This window comes from Pseudorasbora parva, chromosome 1 (assembly GCF_024679245.1).
Source record: "Pseudorasbora parva isolate DD20220531a chromosome 1, ASM2467924v1, whole genome shotgun sequence".
Lineage (NCBI taxonomy): Eukaryota > Metazoa > Chordata > Actinopteri > Cypriniformes > Gobionidae > Pseudorasbora > Pseudorasbora parva.
Genome location: NC_090172.1, coordinates 55,770,225 through 55,790,958, shown reverse-complemented (window position 1 = coordinate 55,790,958; position 20,734 = coordinate 55,770,225). Strand labels below are relative to the sequence as shown.

Sequence of the window (20,734 nt, the reverse complement as noted above, 5' to 3'; positions counted from 1 at the left end):
ACACTTAGTTCTTTCAAAAATATATGTGCTCATTAATGTATATTTACTTCTTTCAAGTAATAAAGTATTCTCGTAAGTTTATAATATGCCATTGAAAATCCATACGGGTGAGGGGTTCGAAATGCCTGTCGCCATGTTGCCCCTCCATCTTGAAAGTACATTAGCCAAAGAGGGACATACCCGTAAATTCAAGCTTTGCTTTTCGCGTTTTAACACTCGATGGCACTCATTGACAAGGTCGAACTGGAAGCCGCGTTGATCTTGGACTAAATCGGCCGCTGTAGGAGTTAAAACGAAATCGTAATTGAGAGGAAAAGAAACTGATATTCACTGGATGGTGATATACCTTTACACCGCTAGATGGGGGAAAATATCACACAGTGTAGCTTTAAATAACATTCTAAAACTATTCTGAGATTTGTCATGTTTGTAATATATATAAGATGGAAAACAAAAGCGTAAAAAGCGTAAACTGTTGCCTTGGCAGCTAACTGAAATAAATAAAGCTAAATGTAAATTAAATTGGCACAAGATAAATTTAAGTACAGGTTAATGGAAGTCAAGTGTCATGTAACATGCGAATCGCATGTTGTCATGTAGTGGCAAATAATACCAGAGCCGCTCTGAGTAAAAGTGGGGGTTGGCTGTAACCAAATCCTAAAATCTGTTTATATGACATCTTCCGTAAGCGAGGAGCTTCACAAGCTTGAAGGGAATGGGACAATAGTCTCAAAGCAGAGCAGTTGCCAGTTTCAGAGCCATTGCGAGATTTATGGCATCACAGCAGAGGCGATGGCCGTAAAGCCACAGACCAGCTGTGTGGGGCTGCTAGTGACCACCTGCTTTGTGTGCTAAACTCATGAAGTGTCTTTCATTTTGTGTGTGTGTGCATGGGCGTAGATTACACGGGGGACGCGGGGGACGTGTCCCCCTCACTTTAAATAAAATGTATTTTCGTCCCCCGCACTTTTACTGGGTCTCAGCGATCCTAGTCGACCCGCTCCGAGCGGGATTCGAACCAGCGTTACCTTGTGCGGGGGCGGACAAGTTAACAGGGACGCTAACGACAGACTTCTCAACGACCAACGACTTCTCTAATCTCGGTTGATAGCGCGCTTCTTGAGGTCACGGGCAAGTGTATTTACATAGAAACCAATGTGAATACATCAAGATTTATATTCAGAGACAAAAAATTATCTATGCATGACCTGTAATTTTTTCCGAATCTTAATATGAGGAGGGCGGTCTCACAGAAAGTCCAAAAGTGGATTCGTAATACCCTGTCAAGCTGGAGCTGCAGCTGAGGGAAAACAATCGTTATGAGTGATGAAACGTGACGACGACAATCAGACGATTGCGACAATATATGCTTTATGTGTGTTTTTCAAGTCATCTCAATGTAGGCTATTTATTGACAATAAAGTATCATATGAATAATGCAGCTTTTTTAATGTTTAGTATTCTGCTCACCACGGCTGCATTTATGTAATCAAAAATAGTTTAAACAGTAATATTTTTAAACATTCTTACAAATTAAAACCGCTTTTTTTCCTATGTGAATATATAGTAATTTATTCCTGTGATCAAAGCTGAATTTATCATCATTACTCCAGTCTTCAGTGCCACATGATCCTTCACTAATCATTCTCAGATGAGGATTTCATAATCAAGAAACATTTATGATTATTATCTGTGTTGAAAACAGTTCCCAAAATGTTGTGGAAACCATGATAGCCTACATGTTATTTTTCAGGATTCTTAAATGAATAGAAAGTTCAATGGACAGCATTTATTTGCATTTATTAAATAAATTATCTAATTTGTAATATTAAAAATATCACTTGTGATCAATTTAATGCATGTCTGATCAATAACAGTATTAATTTCTCTCTTTTTTAATTTTACCACAAATGTTTAGAAAATTAAGCATCACCATGAGCAGCACAACTGATAATAATCCTAAATGTGTGTTGATCATCAGATCCTCATATGGGAATGATTAGTGAAGGATCACTGAAGACTGGAGTAATGATGATAAATTCAGCTTTGATCACAGGAATAAATTACATTTTACTATATATTCACATAGAGAACAGATGAGTTACATCAGAATATATATATATTTTTTTACATTGCATAAAATCTATGGAGTCTTAATGCAGAAGTGTTTGTAGTATATAAACCAATCATAAAATTGGCACAAAAAAATAGGAGAATAGGAGAATAATATTATAGATATTAATTATTGGTTATTTTTCAGCAGTGTATTTGATATCTTGCCCAATTAAAAGCAAGAGATGTGATAAATTATATTGGTCCAAAAAAAAAAAAAAAAAAAAAAAAATGGTATTACGACATTTCTGTCCCCCTCACTTCTGAAAAGATGGCTACGCCCCTGTGTGTGTGTGTGTGTGTGTGTGTGTGTGTGTGTGTGTGTGTGTGTGTGTGTGTGTGTGTGTGTGTGTGTGTGTGTGTGTGTGTGTGTGTGTGTGTGTATTGCAAAGCGTTAAAGTGTAAATACAGACTTGTAATGAAGTATTATGAGTCGTTACGAGAATCTTGACATCATAATTTTTTTGACGATCATAATTCCGAAATGTTTGACGACAACTATATCAAGAGCTCTTAACAGCATGTCACTTAAGCAGCGCATTTAGTCTTGTAACAGCAATTTAAGACATTTCCTTGTTTAATCATTTATTTGTGTGTTCAGAGCTTGACTGGTTTAGTGCATCGGTTTAGTGTGGTGGTCTGCATGTCACCGCAAACCGTGTCCATGTTGATGGAAGTTGCTTTTTCATTAGCTCTGAAAAAAAGTAATGTTGCATTTTACTGCATAGCCGCAGCTCTGCCATTACTCAAGTTTGGGTGACAGCAAGGCTCTCCTTTTCTCCCTTCACGTTCTCGGGAGTCTAAACACTCCAGATGATCTTCATACTTAAAGATCTACGAGCCTTTCCTCAATGAGTGATGACATCAGTTTTATTGTCTAAGGGGTGCAGGGCTTCTTCGGGGAGCTTTTACAAGCGTCTAGTTTGGGAAGAGGGGTGCGGCCCAGTGCTTGATTTACAGCGCAGGACCCTGACCATGCGTTTGATGTCAGCTAGGCTCCCAGACGGACAAACAGGCAGTAAAATGCAGACTGAAGAAAAAAAGAAAGAAGAGAAAATAACAGTGAGAACGAAGGGAAAGGAACTTCAAAGAATCAACTTTGTTCTTCCACAGACTTGGCGAGGGGTTGAAGTTAAGTGTTTTTACCACCCTGCTTGCAGGACTTTTGGCAGCCCCTATTGTCAACTGGCTTCACGGGAGATTTTTAGCACCTGCCCCCTGCCAGCAACTCTCACTAGCACCACTGTCACCCCCAGTCGAGTGAGTGAGCCATAACAGTTTTATAGTGCACTGTTATATGCAGCCTTCGATTCGTTGCGGTGTTTTTTGTAGGTTTAAGGCATGGCGAGAATGCCTGTTGTGAATAGTTTTAGCTGAGTGCTGTGTGAGGAAATGGTGGATGTGAGTTTGAATCAGTCCTCTCACATTTTCATATATCAAATGTAAATTTATGTATGTTACATAACATTTCATTTTCCTGGTTAAATAAACATTACATAAAAAAAGAGACCAAATACAATTGTACTAAAGATGTAATGTTCTATTAAAATAAGTATGAGTTTCATCAAGGTAGTGTTTTACACATTTTTACATACATTCCAAAATAATAACTAAATGCTGTAGCAATTTAAACAATATATATTATTTGTGAACTAATGTTCATATTTTCTTTTTAATATTTAAGTTGTTTTCTGTAGTCATCCAGCTTGTACACACTGGTCACACACACGAAGATGTACCTATATTTCCTCAGTAAATTACCCAGTCATCATGTTTTTGAGCCATCTCAAGTTTGATTTTGATGTGACATAAAGCGGTGATATCTAAATGGCTGAGTTGTTCACTTACTTTTTAATTAGCCTTCCTATTATCACCATCATTGTCTTCATTCAGGGCGATTCACGGACGAATATGAAAACAAGTGGGAGGGATTTAACATACAAACCAATCAAAGCGCAAAGCGCTCCCATGTGACCCCCATCCCCCCCCCCCCAATCAAATGCATTACATGCTTTGGGGGGTTTGTTAAAACTTAAAAGTCAGTGGTCTCAGGGGAGGCAAGCCTGTTCATTTATAAAAAAAAATTTGTCATATTTTGTAATATTTGCATTTTTATTTTTGTAATATTGATTTTCTCATCCATTTTTTTTTTAATTCTGAGATGCTGCCTTCCTTGCCTTCTCTGAGAAAATGCCCTTGGTTTGAATGAGGGTTTCAAAGGGGCTGAACATTTCCAGAAACTTTCCAAACATTTTCAAACATCCTGGAAAGTGTAGAAATTTCTGGAAACTTTGCAACCCTAGTTTGGATTAGGTTATTTGGAAAGGTCTTAATGGAAATTCAAGTTTGTTATTTGCTATATATATTGCACGATAAACTGTATTTGTGAAGTTAGGCCATCGTGAACAGGTAAAACCATAGACCGTCCTCTTTTCTAAAGATGAGTGAGTGCTGTTTTGTCCATACAGAATTTACTGCCACGATGCCAAAGTGTTGTAGGTGGTTGCTATTTTTAGGCAGTTATGGGTGTTTTTGCATCACTGTAAATTAGTTATCACAACTTAATTATTCAATATTAGAATAAGTACTGAGTTGTACCAACTTAATGTTAATGCTTGCCTTAAATTGGTTGAGAACTTAAATATCCAATGTAACTAAACTAAAGTTAACTAAACTTAAATTTTTAAGTTAATTTAAATAACTATTTGCAGCAACATTTGATGATTCACATCTCCCATTGCATTGTCTGAGTGATTTTTCATGTCCATTTTTTTTTAATAATATAAATGCATTGTAATACCAAATGCTTAGTAAAGTAGTAGGACAACATCACACTTTAAGAAGCTTTAAGAATGGCTATCACTTGTGTCCAATAATTAAAAATAATTATAAAAAAATCATTATTACACATTATCATTCAAATGTTCGTGGTCTGTAAGTTTGTTTAAAATGTTTTTTAAGAAAAGAAAGCTGACCAAGGCTGCACTTTTTTAATCAAAACTGTAATACTGTAAAATATTATGTAATATTAAATTAAGTTTTCTAATTTATTATATTTTATCAATTATTCCTGCATGTGATGCAAAGCTGAATTTTCAGCATCATTACGCCAGTGTTCATTGTCACGTGATCCTTCAGAAATCATTTTGATATGATGATTTGTGGCTAGAGAAGTATTTATTATTATTATCAATGTTGAAAAGCAGTTTTGCTGCTACTTTTCTGGAAATTCAATGTCCTTTTTTAAGGATTCTTTAGATTAGTTCACTACTGTCACTTTTGATTAATTCGATGTATCCTTGCTGCTGAATAAAAAAAGAATAAATAAATACATAATAACTTTTACTGACCCCAAATTTGCGTACATTACATACATCCATAATAATAAATAAAAAAAATGAAAATCAAAGTTTAAAAACTTGAGTTTAAGGGTTTGTTCAAATACCTAACCCAAAGTATGAATAATACTAACTACATCTATCATTAAATGTATTTAACAATTAGTAATATTACTAAACAATAATAAATATCAAAAATAATATTAAATGTATAGTATTTGATGGTTTGCATCGTTGATTCTGTTCTTTTCCAGTTTATAAATAAAGGTGACTTGACTAGTATAAAGTGTAGATCGTCGTCTAATCTGCGTGCTCCGAGTCAGTCTTGACTGAATAGACAACATTAACCAACATTTCCCAAGAGTATTCTAAAACCTTTCCTAGCCATTAGCCATAATCACCGCGCTTGCCCTATTCTAAATCCCACACTCACTTCCATTCGCTGAGGAGTTGAATGGCTTCTGCTTGTACATTTTGTTCAAAAAAGCCGATTCAGTTTCACCAAGTGCTCATCAGAGAAGAATGTAAACAAATTAATTCAGATTAACTTTAATAGCTTCTTTAGATTTCCTCTTGGGCCGCTCTCCAAGAGGAATTAGGTTAATAGTTTCGCATTGAACTTCCTTGCAATTTTTTTCCTGAGCGCTCCGAATGTTTCTCCACCTCATCCAATTTCGGAAAGCTTGTAAAATGGGTATCCAGCTAGAGCACAAATTTAAACTTAATGTGAGTACAGTTCAGAAAAACCGAGTGGACTTTAATGTAACTTTAAACCTCAAAACTTCAGCCAAGTGGAGAGTCAGGAAGGCAATTGTAACAGAGCGCCTTTCTTACTCTTTTATCCTCTGCCCCATTTGCAACAATAAGCCTGATTTGTGTTATACCTCCATTTGGTCGGGAAGTCTTCGTGGATTGCAGTTAATCAGTCCAATTCGCTCCACTTACAGCTCACATCTCTGTTGTACTGAATGTAATTCTACAAGAACATCATTACACTCATTTCGCTTTGTGAGAACAGGCCGTTTTCAGAAGAGCCTCTCTTTGCAAGAAGGGAGTTTTCTTTGCAAGGAGCACGTTAACCTTCTCTTTCGTTGAAATGAATAATTTCTCTTTTTTGTTTTTAAATGCCTGGAAAGCTGCATTGATGTACATTTGGATGTGGCAGATGAACAACTTTAATTGCAGACATTACCAACAAAATTGGAATATCACTTAAAACATTTGTGATTAAAGCACCGTTTCCATCCCATGTGTTCAAGAGAACAAAATCGCCACTTCCTGGGAAACTGGCACAAAATATCTGTAATAAATCTGGAAGTTGCTGCAATCGTTGGAAGAAACGGTGGCTTGTTTTTCCTCCATCATAAAAGATTTTCGTCTCAGAGTGCACAGACTAAAGACAATAAACACTGTCATGTTATCTTGCGTTCGGATGCTGGTGTTTATGAACAATCATGTGAGATGTTTCTGGGAGGGATTAAACCAAATCAGTCTGATGAGAGGCTTTGGTTCAGGCGTTTCAGAATGATCAAACCAACATTTGAGATTCTGTGATGTGATTGGTCCACTGGTAAGTCCAGGTATCCAATCACCTCCACAGTTGAGGCAAGTAATGAGTTGTTAATTGTTTTATTTTTTGTGTATCAAGGGATTTTCCATCGTATTTTATGCACGTTTTCTTATCAGATCAAAGATTTTGCTGCCTCGATTGAGCATACTATACTTTTTTCATGTGAATGTTTTGAATTTATGCGCATCTTGGCGTTTCCATTCAGCATTTTATACAATGTCCCAAAACCAGGAAGATTTTTCTGAAAAACAGTGCTCTGGACAAATAAGGGATTAATTATTAGCAAAATACCCCAAAACAGTTGATTATCCAGGTAACAACTCACAATATTCAGATTCAAGGGTATGCAAACTTTCAAACTGGGTCATTTGTTTAAATTCAGTTATTATTTTGTCTTGTGGACAATATGTGAAACAGCTTATTCAGGACAGTACTAAATAAAAAATAACATGTATTTTTTTGTAACACTTTATTTTGCAATGTTATAGTTACATATGTCACATGCAGTTAATATAGTAATAACTTTACATAATGCAGAATTACATGCAGCTAACCCTATACAGTAGGGATGCACGATATTGGATTTTTGCCGATATCCGATATGCCGATATTTTTCAGCTCATTTTGGCCGATGCCGATACCGATGCCGATACCGATGCCGATATATGTTTATTTTTTCCCTTTGTTTGGAAACAACACCATTTTGAGCAAAAACTATTTTTTTTCATTCTGGTTTCAGATTTCTGAGGTATCCTTACTAAAAGGATTCTTGTTGAAGATAAATAAATGTTAATAAAGTTCTTTTTATGATAAGAGTATATTAAAAGCTCTGAAAATAACAATAATAAAGTCAGTAATTTTTCACCCCAGATGCAGCTGTAACCTAAATATTGTATTTTTGGATTTAACGTTTGTGCACATGAAGTGGGGGTGGCATGACATCCATTGATGCTGTCTTTTAATTCTACAAATATTGTAGAGCTCCTTGGATTATTTTTCATCATCCATTTCGTAAAATTTTATTACAGATTAATACACTGTATATAAAAGTATTTAATTTACAAGTGTCATGCTTGTGATTTATGACATCATTACTGATTTGTTTATTCAGAACAAGAAGTAACTTCAATTTATTTGTGTATTCTACTTTTCATTGTATTAGTGTAACAACAGCGCACCCACTACATGTATAAATATATAGCGGTCTAGCTGGAGGGCACTAGGACCTGGAGGAGCTTCTGCTGCTGTGGAGGCTGCTGCACGCGCTAGAGAGTGGGGAGACGCGATTGGGCTTGTTTTGGGCTAATTTTGTTGTGAAAACGTGGCAAAACAGTCAATATAAATCACTGTACATGAAATGTATTTTCTTGTTTTCACTTGAAGAATGACTGCAGTGCTGACATGGTCTTATCGCTGTAGCACTCCTTGCACACGTGAGTTATTGCAGGCGCATATCAACACGTTATCATATCGGCAAAGCATATCGGCATAATGTTTTCATATCGGCCGATGCCGATTTTTATATTTTAAGCGTTTATCGGCCGATTCCGATGTCGTGCCGATAATATCGTGCATCCCTACTATACAGCAAACCAAACTCTAATCCTAAAACCACATAGTAAGTGCATGCAATTACATAATATTACTCTGTACTGAAATGCATATTTACAGTGTAACACAGAAATTTTTTGGGCTCTTAAAGGAACTGTATGTAAGAAATATATTTCAATTAATCATAAAATGGCCCTGATATGTCACTAGACATTAAGAAATCATGTTCATATCACACTCTTATATCAATGACAATAGTAGTCTGGCCAGGATATTATCATTTAAAAGTTGTTGTTGCAGCCCTTAACTGATGTTGACATGTTGTGTTTTGGCCTGAAGCTCCGCCCTCCGCCTATCGACCAATCACGAGTCAGTAGTGTTTTGGCATCTGGGTTGCCAGATCTGCTAGTTACCACAGCTGCATCTACAAAGGTTCCTGCTGATCCTGCAGCCAATCTGGCAACCTCAAGTCAGGGGGAGAGGGAGGGGGGATAGTGATTGCAATACCAGTTTTGGCCACAATCTTACATGCACTTCCTTTAAAAATATGAAGCTAAAAATAAAAATTTGCAATTACTACATTGCAGATTACTTTGAGAGAAAATTTACATTCAAAGAATAAATGTCAGGCTAAAAAAATAAAACATACATTTTGTGATTTAAAGTAATTACTAGTATTAAAGTCGGCATGAAATGAAAGTTGCGACAGTCTTTTCTTCCCCATTGTGATGTATATCCGAGTGAAACGGCTTCTGGAATGAGAAAAAAAAAAGTAGGAGAGGGGCCGTATTCACAAAATATTTTATCTTTGCACTAAGAGTTCTGCTAAATGGCAGTAAAAGTTCTTATTTACGAGTTTTCTCTGAAAACCTATTCACAAAGCTGCTGAGAGCAACTTTTACTAAGGAGTAGAGAGGAGTCTTAGGCCAAGAGTAAGGGCGGGGTTGACCTCGTTGCTATGGATGATGTCAACACACTTACTAACTATGAACACAGTGATTGGCTGATACACTCCAAAAAAAATTATTCAGGCCCTTCATAGATAAGACATATTTAAATGATGTTTACCTTTACTTAATTAAATTGTCAAAATTTGATATGTTTATGTTCAATCAGCCTAATATATTTAAAACTGAAGTTTACTTAATTAATTTGTGTTTAAACTACATGACATATTTGTGCTGTCATAACTAACTGTGCAGTGGATCTGTAGTTCCCAGCATGCTTTGCAAGGGACTGCGCTAGGAGAGAAAAGGTATGGATTAAAGGTTATTTGAAAAATGGTTATTTTATGTGATTTTCAGTAAAGAGAAAGATGTTATTAGTTTATGTTAATGTTTATGTTCAGTTTGATTCGAACATATGCTCGCGATATGCATCAAAACTTAATGCCATGCGTCTTACCCCTACTCTATAGCCACGGTAAATAATACAGTGATTTCTGTAATTTTGTCTGGCCCAATTAATCGTTTAGTAAACGACACTTTTTCTGTCTGGAGACGGAGCAAAAAAAACATGCAACTTATTCATTATCATTATGTGTGAAACTTAGATTTCTATGGCAGTTAAATGAATATATCCTTTTTATTAGACTATTAGTATTGACTGGTTTGAGGTCTTTTTTGCTATAGGAAAGGGATATGGCCTAAAACGCACCATAATGCAGGAAATCACATCTATGAATTCATTCCCCCCCCCCCCCCCCCCCCCCCACGGGCGCAAAACAATTTCCCAACCTATCATATTTTAGACTGACCCACCCACTTTTTATTTGCTTCCGACGCCCATGGCTACAGCTAATATTATTATTTTTTGGCAACTTTTAATAAAAGTATTAACCGTTCACACAGCACATAAGCACAAGATGTGATTGGTTACATTTGAATGGTGTTTTCAGTAAACATGGCACATGCGTCTCGAAAAGCAAATAGAGGCCCTTTTAAAAACACGTCTGCTCTTCACCTCCGTGGGATCCGATCAATCACAGTCCCATTGTTCTGAGAGGCTTCGGTCTGTAGTGAGATATTGCCCCGCGAGTTCAAAGGTGCCTCATAAATTGTGGGATCCTCAACAATTAATCTACACATGCAACAGTTCAAAGAGACCTCTACTAAATCTAGTCTAGCCTCGCTGAATAAGTGTCTCATTCCCTTCACTTCTGTTTGCTTTCTCGGCAAAGATCTGCATTTACTTTTCAGAGAGCTAAAATCTTTGTTTGGTGTTCTTGTAGTACAATTTGAGCAACATTCTTTGGATTGATAATGGCTTTTGCGTAAGTATTAACTTTTATGTAGCTTTTCTTGCACTCGGGGTGAAGAGACATGTGCGAGTAGGAAGGTTTTGTGTGAATGTTGCCCCAAAGGGATCCGTGTGATCGTAAATCAGCCTTCATTAGGTCGGGTGAACGGGGAACTCGCTGATTTACAGTGAGGAAGTGACTCTAAGCCCCATCAAAGCCTGTGGAACAGGACATCGTGGAAATGGCCTCACTATACATTTGATCTTGTTCAGAGTCAGGTTTACTAAGTGTTAGAAGGTGTCATGCAGTATTTGAGCAACTAAAAGTAATGTTACTAACTTCACGTCTGTATGGCAAAAGTTTCAGGAATAAACCACTCTGAAACGTACTGTGAAATCTGTTCCAATCCTCTTGTTCATTACATTGTTGGAGTCTGAATCAGACTTGAATTGGTTTGAAATTGACGGCATCATTTATATTTACACTCGAGCTGATCTCGCAGTTGTGAAGGGCCGTGATATTTCCCCAACATGCTCTAAGGGTTGCCAATCACAACACACTGGGCCAGCTAACCAATCACAGCACATTTCGTATTTTGGAAGGAGGGGCTTCATCTAAACATGAAATAATCTACGCATTTGAGCCAGACTGGGGAGAGAGGGGCTGTGATCATGTGTGAAAAATATTGTTTGATCTAGTTTAATGCTGTCACACTTATTGAGTTTTCATTAGTTTAAAACCACTTTTCAGTCAAAAGTTACGTCATATTTAGCATCAGAAAGTACATTTCACTTTGATAAATGTTGGGTTAGGGTTAGAATTTAGTTGTACATCCACTGTTAGGCATATCCATTCATCCATCTATCCATCCTTCCTTCCATCCATCCATCCATCCATCCATCCATCCATCCATCCACTCGTCTTTTTTAATATTACCCCAGTATGGTATTATGTTATCTAGTTTAATGCTGTCACACTAATTGAGATATTTAATTAGTTTAAAACTCCTTTTCAGCAAAACATTGTCATAATTAGCATCAGAAAGTACAATTCACCCTAATAAATGTGTCCTGTATTGCATATCCATCACTCAAAAAAATATGTTGGATTTACTTATTTTTTTTATGCCAACAGGTTCCACGTAATTGAGTTATGTTGAATTTAATTAACATTGTTTATTTTGGTAAATGTAATTTTTTTACATAACATTAATTCAATGGCATTTAGTTAAATCAGGTTAACATTCTTAATTTTTTCCAAAACTATTAAGTTTAATTACTTTAAATAAAAAAGTAATCCAGTTTAATTGATTATATTTATTTAGTGAAATGGTTTTTTTTTTTACAACATTTACAAAACCTTTTACATTACAAGATTGTATTGGCTAGATGGTTTTGTTACATCCATGGCATGCCCAAACTCGATGTTTTTTATTATTAAAACTTTAATAGTTATTAGCAGATCCTGACCCCAAGCACATGCTCTACACTACACCACAACGGTAACCTCCAAAAACACTAACACAACATAACACAAACTTTTAAATAACAAAACATTAAACATTAAAAAGTCTCCGAATTTTCTCATCTTGTTAGAAATGCATAAAATAGCACTTTATTTAAACATTTACTCTCCAAATTCAGCCCATTTGGAAAGCATGATGGGAAGTGAATGTCCTGTTTGATTGGGTTACTTGACTGAAACATGTTATTTCAAAATAAAACAATCATGTCAAAGAGTAATGGTTTAACAGTCAGAAACCTGATATAATGGTGTTAAATCAAGATGAATTGCTTAAATAAAGTGAACAGCAGCATAAGTTCATTTTTTGGAGTGATCCATCCATGATTTTTATAAATTATAATCGTTTTTATACATATATATCTTTTTTTTTCTTTTTCTTTTTTACAATATTGTGCGAGTTAGCTTCAGTGTGGATTTGGAATTGAGACTCCGAACCCAATTTAGTGAAAAAGCAATACTGTGCAAGGCTTAGTCTTTTGGATGATGTTGTTATTGTGATTCACATAGGGTCAGATTCTGTATATTATATCTGTTGTTTTTCAGATTTTTTCCCCATAATCTCTTGGTCAAAGTTCTTGAGCACACCAAACCCAAAATGCTTTGATATTGGTATTATTATAGTTATTGAGCTGGTACTTCTCCTCCTTTCCTAGTCGGATCAGCCCAGCCCGGCCAGCTCTAGCTCCAGCTCCAGCTCCGGCTTTGGACGTGCACACAAGCGGCAAGGTAACCTTTCAAATATCTGCCAAATCCTGTTGATTGATGCAAGTCTGACCATGTGAAGCCTCTTTTCTTACCCACCGAGTCCATTTTACTAGCAATATATTAGTTTATTTAACTAATATTAATGTGTGTGTATGTGATGCACTAAATATTACACTAAAGAAAGAAACGCTTTAGACATTTGCCTTCCTTATACACCTGCAGTGCTGGGTCCTTTGCGGTCGGTGATCCCAGATTTGCACTCAGATGAAAACGAAGAAGATTCTGAAGAGGAGGATGATAATGACATGGACTCGGACTTAGAGCGACCGTTACACACGCAAATGACACATCGTCACCGCAGGTAAATTCAAAACTTCCAATAAACCCGGGATGCAGACCAAAAAAAAATCTATTTTATATATTATATCCATGCCTGCATATATCATGCTGTGTAGCTGACGGTGTGGATACTCGGATGTGGATAATGAATGGTGAATATGTGTCACGTATTTCGCAGGGTGAGTTTAAGTGACGGCAGTGACAGTGAAAATAGCTCTGCCTCTTCACCACTGCCCCATAATGACCCCCCACCTCTACTGAAATCTGCCAATAACCAGGTGAATCACTTTCCATTCCTGTAGTCATGATTTTCCCTCTTCCATATCAACTCTCGTGCATAACAAGAGCAATGAGGTTAAAATTAAATGTGGAGGAAAAGGAAATTGAACTGTCTATACGACTGCTTGAGTTGAGTGTATGTTTGTCCTGTATTGTTAAAAACTGGAAACTTTTCCTCTAAGTACATTTGGTTTGATGTTATAATTTTTTTTTTTTAAATATATATACTGTATATATAAAAAAGTATCTGTACTTTTATTCAGCAAGGATGCCTTCAATTGAACAGAAAAGTGACAGTAAAGACATTTATAATGTGGTAAAATATTTCTATGAAAATGCTGTTCATTTGAACTTTCTGTTCAACAAAGAATAATGAATAACTTTTCAGCAAGGATTAAAAAGAAAAATACGGTGTTAATGTAAAAAGTCACTTTTATTTATATATATATATATATGTGTGTGTGTGTGTGTGTGTGTGTGTGTGTATGTATGTATATATATATATACAGTATGAATGTATATGTATGTGTGTGTGTGTGACTTTTACATTTTTACAAAAATATTATATTTCAAAATGATGTTTTTTTCTATTCAAAAAATACTGGAAAAAAATGCATCAAACAAAAATATCATTCTTGATATAAATGTTTCTTGAGCAGGAAATAATCATATCAGAATAATTTCTGAAGGGTCATGTGACACTGAAGACTTGAGTAATGATGCTGAAAATTCAGCTTTGAAGCACAGAAATACATTACATTTGAAAAATATTAAAATAGAAAACATTTTAAATTTATATTTCAAAATATTATTTTATTTTGTTTTACTGTATTTTTGATTAAGTAAATGCAGCATTGGTGTATAAGAGAATTCTCTAAAAAAAATGAAATCGAATAGACCCCAAACTTTTGAACATTATGTATATCTTATAACAGTATTCAATTTATGATACATTTTTCAGATACTCGAAGTGAAAAGTCCAATGAAACAAGCAAAGATGGACAAAAATAAAAACATTGACTGTGACAAGGTAAGCAGTTGTTTTTTTATTAATATCTACTACATTTCATTAAAGAATTAGTTCACATCAAGATGAACATTTCCTGATAATTTCCCATCTCATCCAAGATGTCCATGTCTTTCTTTCTTCAGTGGAAAATAAATTAAGTTTTTTGAGGAAAACATTGCAGGATTTTTCTCCACACAATGGACTTCAAGGGCAACCTAAATGTTTAAGGTCCAAGTCAGTGAAGCTTCGAAGGGCTCTGTGTGATCCCAGCTGAGGAATAGGGTCTTATAGGGCCAAACCATTTGCTATATAACAAAAAAAAGTATATATACTTTTTAACCTACCTTGCTCAAAAAAAGGTCAAGCTAGACGCAGACAGAAGTACAGGCCTCAACTTTGCAAAGCGCATATGCAAAGATTAATACAAACATCCTTTAGCAAAACATGGTTAAACGGATGTTATATGATTTTGAAGTTGCATCTAGACTATATGCAACTTCAAAATCATATAACATCAGTTTAATCATATGATATAGTTGTAAAGTTGTAAAGTGCGTTTGTATTGGTCTTTGCATGTTTCGCTTGGGTCGGTACTTCTGCCAAGGTCTAGCGTGACCTTTCCGACGTGATAACTCATTCCGTGGTGTGCCACAGAGCAGCACAAGATGAGCAATTTTGGTTAAAAAGTATATAAATGTTTTTTTTGTGTTTTTAAAAAAATAATAATCACTGATCGTTTCACTAGATGAGACACTATTCCATTCCTGCACGGGTCCATTTTTGGAGACCTGCCCCCGCCCGTACCCGCAAGGTTTAGCACCAGATGAAAAAGGAGGCGGGAACCGACAAACATTTAAAAGACTTCAACCAAACAAAACGAAAGTAACGTGGGCAGCCCCTCATGGACAACTGCCACGCACACACACATAATAAAACGTAAACACAACTCAACGTCAAATCCAGGTCTGGTGATCTCTGGTCCGTTATTGGTGTCGCTCGTCCTTATATGCCTCGAGCTCCCTCAGAGGACTCGAGACCGGTGTGGCTCGCAGGTGACGCTCATTCACAATCACGCCCGGGTCTCGCTCGCTCTCTCGCTCTTCCACCACGCTTAAAAAAATATTGCACATATTTTTCATCTGCGCTACTACCCGTCCGCAGAGTTAATTATCTGCCCGCATCCCCGCCTGTGAATTTTGTAAATGTCACAATGCACCTGTTTTAGCCACTTTTATGCGGGTACCCGACCCGTTGCAGGACTCTACCCTATTCCTCAGCTGGGATCGTATGGAGCCTCTGAAGCTCTTCAAAGCCCTTTGAAACTGCATCGATTTGGACCTTCAACATTTTGGTTGCCATTAAAGTCCATTGTGTGGAGAAAAATCCTGGAATGTTTTCCTCAAAAAATTATGTCTCTTGGAAGGGAATTTCCATTTTAAAGGGAACTAATCCTTTAAAGTCATATAGCATTGGTCTGACATTGTAATAGTAATACACTTCTTTTTTTCCATCTTTTTTTTTTGCCTAAAAATGTAGCTGGTGTTTTACTTTGCAATAACCTTTGAAAGCCACTGCAGTTCAGGACATTGCAACACATGCCACATTTAGTAAAGGCGGGATTGATCAATCTGAAACGTCTCCTTTTTTTATTGATTCATCTAACATCTCTTTCTGCAGGCGTACTTGGATGAGCTGGTTGAGCTTCACAGAAGACTAATGACACTAAGGGAAAGGCACATATTACAGCAGGTAATGAATGAGGCGCATGTGCTGTCAGAAGTTCCTGAATCAGTCAGTCCTGCGCAGAGCGCTGCATGAAGAGACCTATGCACCTACAACACTGCCATTTTCCTTTAGCGCGGAATGACCTTTATGAGGGAACATGAGCAGGGGCACTTAAAAAAATCCCTCTCGGTGTTCAAGGATCACGGAGAGCTTTACCTGAAAGTTTAGAAACCTGTAAAGTTTAAAGTTATCACCCACAGCATTAACATGTCAATGAATATCTGTCTGTAATAAATCATACTGTTAACATTAGGTTTCCTCTTCCTTCAAGTGCTTGCCAAGTAAACTCTTTGCGGCCCATAATTCCTGTTCTTCGAGGCCTATTTGCTTTGACACAATGGAGAGTAATACTTCTGTCTTTCCAAGGATTTGCTGTGCCCTTCTGTTGCAAAGTCTGTGGTGGTTTAGGTCTGGAAGGCATCCCAAATGAGGTCCAAACTGTGCAAACGTACATCTTAATCAAGCTAATCCCGCAGTTCTGTGAAATAATCCTCCTCCTCTGCAATAAGATATGGCATTGATTAACTTCCCTGATTATCCCTTAAAGACAACTGGAAAATTCGTTGATGTCATTGGGAAGCTTTATTCTTTGCTATCCCACCACAATAATAATAATATATATCTTTTTTTATATATAGAAATATAAAATCAAAAAAATATATAATTATATTATATTTATCATATTTATTTATTTATTTAGTGTGTGTTTCTCTATCCTGGTGAATGCACATACACTCATGGGGACTAAATAGAATATTTTAAAATAATAAAAATATATATTAAACATATCACTACATGTATTTTAAAATGTATTTATATATTTTATACATAAAAATAAAGGTATATAAATGTATAAATGGTGTGTGTGATTAAAAATATATGTTAAAAATATATTAAAGTATGTTCAGTTTGCATTTTATAAATATATATTTTTTTAAATATTTTACTCATGTATATAAAAAAACTATATACATATTTGAGAGAGATCTTTTATATTGTCTGAAATGTTTTAATTTATACAAATTAAATCACTGAACATTTTTGTGGCAGAATAACATAATAACTATAATATTTATATATGTATTACATTATACATATATAATATTAACTGTCTATATATATATTAATAATTACAAAAAAAATGATATATATTATATATTAATTTTATATCAGCAACCACTTTCAAATAGCCTGTCTGCTTAAATTTTAAACAATGGCAGCACATCCCGTTTTTTTGTCCAGGCCACGGGCGTACGAACAGCTGACTTCTATCTTCAATGTCATAACAGGCCTCTAGGTCTCACTGTGCTTCTGGCCCGAGTTCAGGAGAAATGGAAGAAATTCCTTCCATATGTGGCTTTTGCTTTGTAGTGTGAAACGGATCAGGTTTGGGTCCCATTAGGGCCCAGTTTAATCCATGTGGCCACTCTGCAAACCCCCCCTCTCTTTGTAATCACCAATTCAATCCGCCTTCTGAACCAGCGAGGACTGGAACCAATAACAGGCCGGTTTGGTAAAGCATCTTCATTACAATCAGACGCAAGACATCATGCAAAGGGAGGCTCTTCGATGTCAATGGAGCCCTGTGTAAGATTCGAAGACGAACAAATAGGGAACAGCCACGTATTGTTGAGAAACTCTGCTTCTGAATGACTAGTTTTGGTGCCAGTTCAAAAACATTAATCTAGATTTTTGTGCTTTCTGAAGAAAATGTGTGGTGTTCGCCTGTATCAAACCAATATGAGCAATAGAGATGCTTTATATAGTTTTATATTTGATGCTTAGCCCTTTCATAATCAATGTTTCCCTCTTTTCTTGCAGATTGTAAACCTTATTGAAGAAACAGGACACTTTCACATCACAAACACAACTTTTGACTTTGACCTCTGCTCTCTGGACAAAACCACGGTTCGGAAGCTGCAAAGCTACCTGGAGACTTCGGGATCGTCTTGAAGACTTGTGCAGCTGGCTGCCACGAGGAGGAAAATCACACCTCCCTTTTGTCCTACTTTTGTTTTTTCCTCCTAAATAGGAACTTGTAAGGCAATGGAAAGGATCCGCTTTCATTCCAGAGCTCGTCTCTCAAAACGACTCAGAAATTGACAACATTATTACACAAGTCTGGAGATTCAGTCTTCACCCAAAAAGCCTTGATAATCTTGACATTGCCAAAAAAAATGTCTTGCTTCAAAATGAAATACATTTGTGTATATTGTTACTTGCGTATGAATGTTTGATAGTTTCTTTGTGACGAATGCATGTTTCAACACTGCCTTACCACATTGTCTATTTATTGAGTATGAGTTTCAAGTGTGTGTGTGTGTGTGTGTGTGTAAGTGCAAATGATATTAAACTTGTGCAAGCACTTGGGAACATCATCATCTCATTGGCAATGAAACATCTCTTCACGCCAAACATGAAAAAGATTTCCGTTCACTGTTTTTATGGATCAGAAGCAATGTTTTTCATGCTGCATTATGGGGGACGGAGACGACTTTTTGCCCTATTATTCAATGAATTGCACATTGTCTGCAAATTATTGCTGAGCAGTAAAATGTTGCCCTGTTAAATAATGCATAATATTATAATGGTTTTCAGTGTACCGTTCGAAAGAAGGCAGGATCTTAAGCGAATCCAGTGACCTCTATCCAAAATGTTTCTTGAAGTTGTTTCAGTGGGAAAGTGTATTCTTCAAATGTTATTTATTGTTTTTGCGGACCACAGTTACTGAGGCTCTTCAATTGTAGCTTGGGAATGCTTTGTTAAACTGAGGAAATCAAGAAGTAATCGAAGTTTACTTTTCGGTTCCATTGTATGACTTCTTTTCTTTTTTGATAGAGGCTGATATGAGCAGTCGAGCTGTTGTCCTCAAGCTCTGCTTTGTGCAAAAGCAACATTGTTCCCTTTTCATTACCTTAAATTGTTTAACCAGATGAGCCAGCCAGAAATATAGATCATTTGGGAGACGTGTTTGTGGGGGTGGGTTCAGACTGAATAATTGGCACTGTGTGAAGTGTAAGAATTTTTTATTATTATTACTTGATTGTTTTTGCTGAATGAAAATCATGCCTTGTACACTTTGTTTCCCAGACTCATTTTCTCAGCCCAAAGAGCTTTTAGTTTAGTTATCATTATATAATGTTTATATGTGTATATAAACTTTATATGTGATTAAAAAAGTGATTATCTTTCCTTTTTTGGAAGGCACTGACCTGCTTCCAGTTGAAAGTTCTTGATCATAATATAAATACAAAACCGAGCCGTTGTGGATGCGTAGTTACTGACCAGTGAACATTTTATCAGTGGTGTTAGAATGACAAGATTTTGAACATAGCTACAATCATCTGAATTAGTCTATCATAGTATTAGTCCAGTGATTCCCAAACTCCCACCTACATTCACCCATACTCTCAGACATGGCCTTGCTCACAAAATGATATAGGTTTCATTTGAAACATTGTAATTGAAGTTAGGGCTGTGTGCTTTGGGTCATTGTCATGTTGGAAGACCCAGCCTTGAACCCATCTTCAATGCTCTGAGGGAAGGAGGTTGTTCCCCAAAATCTCGCAATACAAGGCCCCAGTCATCCTCTCCTTAACAGTGCAGTCGCCCTGTCCCATGTGCAGAAAAACACCCCCAAAGTATGGTGCTACCAACCCCATGCTTCACGGGTAGGGATGGTGTTCTTCAGACGGTACTCATCATTCTTCTTCCTCCAAACACGTTTAGTATAATTATGACCAAAAAGTTCTATTTTGGTCTCATCTGACGACATGACTTTCTCCCATGACTCCTCTGGATCATCCAAATGGTCATTGGCAAACTTAAGATGGGACTGGGCATGTGCTGGTTTAAGCAGGGGAACCTTCCGTGCCATGCATGATTTCAAATCATGACGTCTTACCAATTATCAACAGTAACCTCGGAAACGGTGGTCCCAGCTCCTTTCAGGTCATTGACCAGCTCCTCCCGTGTAGTTCGGGGCTGATTTCTCACCTTTCTTAGGATCATTGAGACCCCACGAGGTGAGATCTTGCATGGAGCCCCAGTCCGAAGGAGGTTGACAGTCATGTTTAGCGTCTTCCATTTTCTAATGATTGCTCCAACAGTGGACCTTTTTTCACCAAGCTGCTTGGCAATTTCCCCGTAGCCCTTTACAGCCTTGTGGAGGTGTACAATTTTGTCTCTAATGTCTTTGGGCAGCTCTTTGGTCTCTGCCATGTTAGTAGTTGGATTCTAACTGAGTGTATGGAGTGGACAGGTGTCTTTGTGCAGCTAACAAA

The 20,734-nt window shown here is 36.6% G+C and overlaps 1 protein-coding gene across 2 annotated transcripts in view; it reads left to right on the top strand.

The window, feature by feature from the left end:
- The window catches only part of mllt3 (MLLT3 super elongation complex subunit), an 81,604-nt gene extending 62,078 nt beyond the window's left edge, over positions 1-19,526 (top strand). For both annotated transcript variants that reach the window (XM_067445364.1, XM_067445355.1), the window contains exons 8-13: positions 12,988-13,060; positions 13,262-13,400; positions 13,557-13,656; positions 14,619-14,687; positions 16,344-16,415; positions 18,273-19,526. In XM_067445364.1, the coding sequence (XP_067301465.1) occupies positions 12,988-13,060; positions 13,262-13,400; positions 13,557-13,656; positions 14,619-14,687; positions 16,344-16,415; positions 18,273-18,404 (585 nt within the window). In that variant the 3' untranslated portion in view covers positions 18,405-19,526. The remainder of the gene's footprint in view (positions 1-12,987; positions 13,061-13,261; positions 13,401-13,556; positions 13,657-14,618; positions 14,688-16,343; positions 16,416-18,272) is intronic.
- The last annotated feature ends 1,208 nt before the right edge of the window (positions 19,527-20,734 follow it).